We start from the raw sequence: 8,920 nt of genomic DNA, 5'->3' as shown, positions 1-8,920 counted from the left end.
AATCAGTCATGTAATATTTCACATTTGTTGTTGTTTAAATATTTTATTATATAATTAGTTTAGTAACAAAATAGGTTGTTTAATTATTGCTATTAATAAGTAGTTACTTAACTTTGTGTGGTGAAATGGTTATAGGTTCATATTCATTTTTAGTTTTAATAATATTTAGTATCACTTTTTGTTATTTGCATGGTGACAAATGGTTATTTATGAATATTCATTATTGCTATTAAAAGTTGCTAATTGTATTTTTAGTTTTTTGGTTTAATGTTTTATTTTTTACTGTAAATTATCGTTTTTTAATGATTTCCAACAGATGATATAAAGGTACTGAACAAATATAAACTACAACAAAGAAATGTCAAATATAGAATATAATATAAATAAATTGATCTGTTTTCATCTGTAAATGATGATCGATCGCGATGACGTCGGCGCGCGTGCGTCCCTCTAATAATAGCTCCGTGCGGAAACCTGCGGCGCGCGCGTAGCACCAGCGGACTGGAGGACACGCGCGGCATGTGAATGATCCGGTCCGACGCGCCGCTCGCATCGCGACGCTGGAGTTTGAATCCGACGGCCGCTCGACGCGTGTTTACCGACGCTCAGTGCTGAAGGTGAGTGAATGAAACGCCGCTGCAACATCTGGACAGAGGAGAAGGATGTGATTGTTTGTTATCTGCTGTGGTTTAGTGTGAGTGCAGTCATCTGAAGGCTGGGTTATTGAGGAATACTGCTGCAGTGATGATGGTGGAGTCGTGTACCATAGTAATACCATGTTATCTGACAACGCGTGAACACGATCACGATTCTCTTCCCATCTGAATCAGTCATCATGCTTGAGCTGTGTTCTGTCAATAATTTAAACGATATAAGGATTTCTACGGGTATTTGTGTGGAGCTGTGAAGTGTCAGGACTAACCAGCTGAACTGTTAACCCCTGCAGGCACGAGGAAGAGCTGTGAGGTCAGTAGACTTCAGATGACTCCGCCTCAAATCAGAGTATGGAGGAAAAGATCTTTATATGGGATTCTGGACTGAAAACTGAGTCTCTATATCGTGCCGTTATCATCAGTCAGTGGTGGTTTATGGTCGGTCTGGTCTGGTTTGAGATGGTTTTCGTCTCTATATCGTGACGTTATCATCAGTCAGTGGTGGTTTATGGTCGGTCTGGTCTGGTTTGAGATGGTTTTCGTCTCAATATCATGATGTTATCATCAGTCAGTGGTGGTTTATGGTCAGTCTGGTCTGGTTTGAGATGGTTTTTGTCTCTATATTGTGATGTTATCATCAGTCTGTGGTGGTTTATGGTCAGTCTGGTCTGGTTTGAGATGGTTTTCGTCTCAATATCATGATGTTATCATCAGTCAGTGGTGGTTTATGGTCAGTCTGGTCTGGTTTGAGATGGTTTTTGTCTCTATATTGTGATGTTATCATCAGTCTGGTGTAGGGCTGTGCAAAAAATCGAATGCGATTTTCATGTACATCTCATCAGTAAAGACACTCCTTTAATTAGAAATATTATCTCCAGCACGTGTGTTCAGATCAGGGTTGCCAGGTTTTCTCAACAAATCCTGCCCTGTTGCTTCTCAAAACTAGTCCAGAACTAATCGCGATTCCAGGAGGTTCCCAGATAAAAAAAAATTGCTTCCCGGGGTTAAAATATACGTTTATTTTGGGCATGGTTGTCTTGGTCAAATTCGCATTTTAGGGGCTAAATATCACGTTATTGGTATTGGGGTTGCTTCGAACCCCGGACATGAAAAACAACCGCAGACTTGGCAACACTGGTTCAGGTGGAGCAGCAGTTGCTACACAGAGCCGTAATTTACCGACAACTAACACAAAATCGCTTTCAAAATCAACAAAAAAATCGCCACCGATTTTAAAATTGATTTTTTGTAGATTTACGAATTACGGCTCTGTGTGGTAGATGCCAACCAATGTTACCAAGTCTGTGGTTGTTTTTCATGTCCGCGGGTCGAAGCGACAATACCAATAACGTGATATTTAGCCCCTAAAATGCGAATTTTACCAAGGCAACCATGCCATAAAACTTAAATTTTAACCCCGGAAAGGAATTTTTTATCGGGGAACCTCCTGAAAACGCAATTGGGCTAGTTTTGGGCTAGTTTTGAGAAGCAACTGGGCAGGATTTGTTGTGAAAACCTGGCAACCCTGATCTGAACGCACGTGCTGGAGATATACTAATTACAGGAGCGTCTTTACTGATGAGATGTGCATGAAAATCACATTAGATTTTTTGCACAGCCCTAGTCTGGTGGTTTATGGTCGGTCTGGTCTGGTTTGAGATGGTTTTCGTCTCTATATCATGATGTTATCATCAGTCTGGTGGTTTATGGTCGGTCTGGTCTGGTTTGAGATGGTTTTCGTCTCTATATCATGATGTTATCATTAGTCTGGTGCTTTATGGTTGGTCTGGTCTGGTTTGAGAGCCGAGTCACAGGACAGGAAGTAAAACATCCCTCTGAAGAGGGAAGAGGGGAAAGTCTGGCTTTGAGCAAACGCATGAAATATTCATCATACATCGGTCTGATCCCTCTGGGTTTATTATTTCTGTTTGTGAAGCTGATGCTAGAGCATTGCATACTAACCAAAAACTCACTTGTGTCTTGTGTGTGTTTATTAAGTCTAAGTCATTAACAGTGATATATTTTCTTTATAAAACTGAATTAAATTAGCCTGTCATTTGTTTTTTTTCTATTTTAATCTTCAGTGGAATATGCTTTAAAGGGACGGTTCATCCAGAATTAGGTCATTGCTCTTTTAGCTTTAAACCTGTGTGGCTTTATTATTTTCTTGAAGAACATAAAATAATATATAAAACGACATTGACTTCCACTGTTTGGACATAATGTCCAAATGTCTTTTGTGATTCACAGAAACTCATACAGGTTTGAAAGACATGAAGGTGAGTAAATGATCAAAGATTGAACATTTCTGGGACTGTTGTTTTTTGGATGCAAATCTGAACGGAGCCAGTTGTGTTTTATCAGAAGTGATGTTTAACAGTTGAATTCAGCCTTCATTATCACCATCATCTGTCACTGAATTGTTAATTCAGTTCATGTTTATTTCTGCCTTTCACAATGTATGATTGAAAACAGCTTCTCAGAAATGTTGGTTTCAATGTTTTTGAACCCTAATAATCATGCAATCGAGTATTAAATATAGAAATATCCTTTAATTAGCCAGAAGTGGCATTACCACATTCTTTCCTCAGTCTGATGTTAAATTTGAGGCCTAGTGTGTTTGTATATTATTTATTTTTTAACCTTACTGGAGTCTTAAGGTTTGAATTATTGAGTTATTTGCATTTGTGGTGTTTATTTTTTTGATGCATGTTTGATTTAATTTTCTTTCATCAGTTAATGATATTTTGGCTGCATCCAAAAAAAAACTGAAAAATGCTGCCTTCGGAGGTCGCATTCCAGGGCAGGAAGGCATCAAGGCACGTCCGAATTCAATGTTAGCTTCAGTTCCTGTCTCCTGAGATGCCTTCATCTGGCCGATTTTTGAAGGCAGCATAGATGTATCTTTCCCTGCCTTTGATATCCCACAATCCTGTGCATTTAGTTTTGTGACCGTTAAGCCAAAAAAATAAAGATGGCGTCTGAAAGTTGCGTTCGGTGGTCAGTTTGTGTGTAAATGTTTGTTTTTGATCAAAGTTTTCCACTTTTGATGTCATTTCTAGCAAGAAATTAATATTGCAGTAATGAAATATCCACTTAGTTATCACCAAAGCTCTCCATATTTTGCTGTAGATCATTAATCAATTAATCCGCCTCAGAAGCCTGTCCGAAATCTGTTTCATGTGGTGCCCTCGTGCAAAAAACGCTGCCTGCAAAGTCATCGCCTGATATGACGGCGAGGCAGCAAGTGACCTGCCTAAGTTTTGGGATGCAGCCGGGGTCATGTTTGGTTCATGCTGTGGTTGTGTGTTGTTTGTCTTCCTCTAGTGGTCATGTTGAGTGTTTGTGCTCTGCTGCTGCTGGCGGCTCCTGTGGCTCTCGGCTCTGACTCGGACGCACAGAGACCCCGACACGACTCCAACCTGGAGATCTGTATCCTCCTCAGGCACTTGTGTGTGTGTGTGTGTGTGTGTGTGGTTTCCTGAACGTCTCCTCAGATAAGCGTCTGTTCGAGAGCAAGAGGAAGGATCAGCTGAACGCACTGAAGAACCTGGTGGAGCTCAACGACGTCAACCAGCAGTACAAGATCATCGACATCATGCTGAAGGGCCTCTTCAAGGTGTGTGTGTGTGTGTGTGTGTGTGTGAGAGACACTGAGTGTGATGGAGCTGATCTGATATGTGTGTGTGTGTGTTCAGGTGCTGGAGGACTCTAGAGCTGTTCTCATAGCCGCTAACATGCAGCCGGACGATCCGTTCCCACTCGACGACAAAATCAAAGAAGGTGAGAGACTCTGGTTTTATCACCATTCATTTCAGACATCTGTGTGTGTGTGTGATGTGTGAGTGCTCAAAACTATGGGAGCACGTTACTGTCACATGCTGAGTCTCTATTAGAACATAATCATGACAATAAAAGTTGACATCTCAAGCTAAAACATCTTAATTGTCACACGTTAAAATGTTTTGTCATTTTTTTTATACAATTTTAATACAAATTGAGTATGTCATAATTTCTATTTACTATATCATAATAAAAATAAATTACAATTAAACTTTATTAAACATATAAATTGCAAAATTAAGGTAGTGTCTTAATTCTGATAAATGATAAATAATAAATTAAGATAAAATGTACTAACTTTCAAATACAATACCTGTATTTGTCCCCCAGTGGGGAAATTAGTTTTACAGCATAGGAGCACACAAACTTACAAACACAAATACACATAGTATAATACAAAATAAAATAAATATAATGCACATTCTGATCAAATAAAAAATAATGTGTAAGCTACCTTACCCTCCTAGCATTTAGAAGAGAGACAGCAGACGGAACAAAGGAGTGTTTAAATCTGTTTGATTTTGGCAAATGGGAGTCTGAGCAATGAACCTGATGGTAAAAACTGAAACTGTAGATATAAAGGATGAGAGAAGTCAGTCAAGATAGAGTTTGCTTTCTTAAACAGCTGTTTTTCGTAAAGATCCTGTAAAGTTTCTTGTGGAAGCCCTATAATTTTACTACTGACGCTAACGACCTTGTTCAGTAAGTTCCTCTCTTTCACCCTCAAGGATCGAAACCAACAAACAAAGGAGAACGTAATAATAGACTCAATAAAAGAATGATAAAACAAAATAATCAAAGTAGAGTCAACCTGGAATTTAGATAGTTTTCTAAGACAAAAAAGACGCTGCTGGCCTTTTCTTATGGATGGAGTCAGTATTTTTCTTAAATGTCAGCTTGTTATCGAGGAAAGTGACTAAGTACTTATAAGACTCTACCGATTCTGACACCATTTTAAAAAGTAATCAATCACAGGACCATGCGAAGTTTCAGTGCTATTCAACAGGCTCACTATGACTGTGTCATCCGCAAACTTCAATATATGACGGTTTTCAAAACTACTACAGCAGTCATTTGTGTACAATATGTACAGCAAAGGAGAAAGAACGCACCCTTGTGGTGAACCAGTAGATGTTACAGGTAGATCAGAAAATTTGCCATTTACTCTGACTCTTTGCGTTCTGCCTGTAAGAAAGTCCAAGATCCAGCCAACAATACTAAGTCATTTAATGATTTGGGATGTTTAGATTTACCAACAGGGACTATAGTAGACTGTTTCCACAGATTAGGCACCTTCTGTTGAGACAAGGATAAATTAAAAATATAATTAAAAATCGGGCCTAATTGTACAGCACAGTTGGAGAGTAATCGACTACTGATATTATCTGGACCAGCACTTGTTCTTATTTTACAGTGTTTAAAAGTTTTAACAACAGAATATTCATCAAAAAAAAGGGGAAAAACATTGTTTTGATTCCAGTGATGTATTTCTCAGCGTCATTATTTCATTATTGAAAAAAATGCACATCGAATCTGGAGTAAAATTTGTTTAGCTCTTGTTTTTCTATTTGTTTAGACTCTTTTCTTTACATTGTCAGTCAAACTGACCATAGACCTGATACTGTCCCATGCTGAACCCATATTATTGTTGCTAAGCATGTCTTTAAGATAATTTAGCTCTCCTGATTTCCCTTTTAATTTCCTTATGAACAGACATTAGCTCAGTAGAATCTCCCTGTTTAAAAGCCTGTTTCTTTGTATTTAGTAGGACTTTAAGTTGTCTACTTGCCCAAGGTTTACTATTATGATCAGCTGAGCTGAGAGGGGGGAATGAAATTGATTTATATGCATTTTTGATGGACCCATAACACTTGTTTTTCCTAGTGGGGCAGGAAACGTACTGATAAAAGCTCCTGAGAGATTTGTCCAATGAGCAATGATTACAATCTCCTAAAACCAGGTTAAGAGCATCAGGAGATAAAGACTGAAGTTTATGCACAGACTGAGAGATGAACTCTGAGGCGTTTTCTTCATTCGCCTTTGGATGAACGTAAACGACAGTAACGAAAATCTGTGGGAATTCTCGAGGCAAATACATAGGGCGCATGGACAAAGAAAGCAGCTCCACCTCCTTGGTGCAAAGTCTCTCTCTCACTATAACATTTTTACACCAGCGTTCATTTATGTAAACGCATACTTCACCTCCGCATGATTTCCCGGTAGTCGTGGACGGTCTGTCGGTGCGAAACGGGATCCCAAACCCGTCTATAACTAAATCACCGTCAGCGTCCCTTTCCCCGAGCCATCATTGATATCAAAGATGTAGATGTTTGATCAGTACAAAAAACAAACTAAAACAAACTACTTAACCGAAAAAAAAAGAAAAACTACAAACAAAACGAACATGCTACCCACTGCTGCCGGTCGCTGACAGAGTTAACTTTATCAGATTTTTCCACATAATTACAAAGTTTTATCACATAACTGTAACTTTGTCATAATTTTGTGTTTGTTGTGTGTATAATCTTATAATTTAGATTTTTCATTTCAGTTTTTTGTTTCATAATTTTGATTTGTTTTAATATTAGAATTTTCTACTTCACAATCACAACTTCTTATGTCATAATTTAGACCTTTTCATTCATAGTTCTGATTTTCCAATCTCATAATTATGGTTAACCAAAGCATGAGTGAGTTATAGTTGGCATAAATAGGCTTCCATATCAAACCCTCTCAATACACTCTTAATTCAGGTGTATTTCTTTTGCACAGTCTTCTTCAGATTCAGCAGTCGTTTGTTCCTACAGGAGATGATCTGGTGTTATTTCTGAGTGATCTCATGCTGTGGTCTCGGTCACAGTGATATTGAGACGGTCGATCTGTCTGTGTCTAGCGTACTCTCACGTGGTGGAGAACACGGCGTTCTTCGGAGACGTGGCTCTGCGTTTCCCTCGTATCGTCCATCACTACTACGATCGTAACGCGGACTGGAGTCGTCTGCTGCGCTGGGGTCTGCACTTCTGCAACCAGACGGGCGTCTTCAGTGGAGGAGCCCATCAACACGTGCTCACGCTGGTCAGACTGAGGCATCATGGGATTGACATCACACTGCATACACTGAAACATGAGCTTTAACGCTGTGTGCCTTTGCTTCAGATGTCACAGGAGCTGGGGATCACAGAGAGATCGGCAGACTTCGTCAATCCGTATCGCACCGAACAAGACGACGTGAGTCACATACACACACACACACACACACTGGCTGACATTACTGGGTAAAGCCAGTAGAAGGCAGTAGAGCTTCAGATATTGATCAGTAATCACAGAAAATTAAACTTAATGTGTTTGATTTCAGTTTGCAAAGACTTGCAAGGTCTTTATATTGTTCAATTATCCACAGGTTTATTTTGACTCTTGCGTTGATAGTTTTGTCTGTGTTTCAGGTGCTGCACACGGCCGAGGCCTTCCAGAAGATCCTCCGTGAGGAAGAGAAGAGGAGGAGGAAGGAGGAGAAGAGGAAAGACATCCGGAAAGGGCCGCGGATCTCTCGCTCTCGCACAGAGTTATAGCTCTGACTGAAGATCAGCCGTTTACACTCAATCAGGGAGCCCTGCTGAATCTGTCACGGGCATCGTCAATGTTTACAGGATCCAGATTCACAACACTTGAATCTGTTTCTGACTCTGATTTAGGAGGATCTTCATTAGAGCCACTGCTGGTGATGAGAGTGTGTGTTAGGGGAGGAGTCAGAGTGGTGGGAGGAGCAAGTGTGGGCGGGGTCATTATAGCATTCTGTGTAGAGGGGGTGGAGTCAGATTAATGGGAGGGTTAACAGTGGTGGGCGCGGTCTGGGATGGGCAGGATTTGGGAACGTAGGCGTGGTCAAAGTGGGTCTGTGTCTCAGAAGGTATTTTGAACACTGATATTTCAATATTTAACACTTGATAAGTTTTGATTATACACAGTATATACATATGAAATGAAGTTGTTTAGATTCAATATGCTTTATTTGGGGGTACTTTATAGCCTAATAAGAGAATTGTGGGTAATTCATGTATTTCTGCTTTCTTTAGAAACTATAATTCATGAAAAGAATTGTATATTGTCAGTGAGTGTGTGCGTGAAGGATGAGCATTGATGATCTGATCTGAGATCAGAGCTGCACAGCTGTGAGAGAAACGGTTTATAAATGATATCAGTGTGAATGTGTTTCTGATTCACTTCTGTTTCTCCAGCTGCTGAAGTGAGACGATCATCTGAAACCGCTTCAGTCTGAGACGCTTTCATAGTGGCTTTATCAATCTGTTCATGTGACTGTTATTGAAATCTGTGCAGCATCAGTGGGAGATTATTATTGACAGAAAGAATAAAGTCTATTTAACAAAGTCTAGCAGTGGTTAACTGCGCATGTTGAATGTTTTGTG

At 39.7% G+C, this 8,920-nt stretch overlaps 2 protein-coding genes across 2 annotated transcripts in view; both read left to right on the top strand.

The window, feature by feature from the left end:
* LOC113067602 (zinc finger protein 239-like) overlaps positions 1-8,920 on the top strand; it is a 262,749-nt gene that overhangs the window by 210,555 nt on the left and 43,274 nt on the right. The window lies entirely within an intron of this gene.
* LOC113067458 (coiled-coil domain-containing protein 134-like) lies at positions 479-8,858 on the top strand. Its single transcript, XM_026239879.1, has 7 exons — positions 479-617; positions 3,981-4,085; positions 4,151-4,272; positions 4,352-4,436; positions 7,390-7,571; positions 7,653-7,724; positions 7,940-8,858. Exons 2-7 carry the CDS (start codon positions 3,986-3,988, stop codon positions 8,063-8,065), a joined length of 687 nt encoding a protein of 228 aa, XP_026095664.1. The 5' UTR covers positions 479-617; positions 3,981-3,985; the 3' UTR covers positions 8,066-8,858.

Source organism: Carassius auratus, linkage group LG28B (assembly GCF_003368295.1).
Source record: "Carassius auratus strain Wakin linkage group LG28B, ASM336829v1, whole genome shotgun sequence".
Taxonomy (NCBI): Eukaryota; Metazoa; Chordata; class Actinopteri; order Cypriniformes; family Cyprinidae; genus Carassius; species Carassius auratus.
Note: the sequence above shows the minus strand (reverse complement) of the source record. Positions and strands in the feature narration are given on the sequence as shown.

Bases quoted from the DNA above. Each gene is read 5' to 3' on its own strand.
- LOC113067458 (XM_026239879.1), top strand. From the start codon at position 3,986: ATGTTGAGTGTTTGTGCTCTGCTGCTGCTGGCGGCTCCTGTGGCTCTC. The intron at 4,086-4,150 runs GTATCCTCCTCA...ACGTCTCCTCAG, and splicing joins CGACTCCAACCTGGAGATCT to ATAAGCGTCTGTTCGAGAGC. The intron at 4,437-7,389 runs GTGAGAGACTCT...GTCTGTGTCTAG, and splicing joins CGACGACAAAATCAAAGAAG to CGTACTCTCACGTGGTGGAG.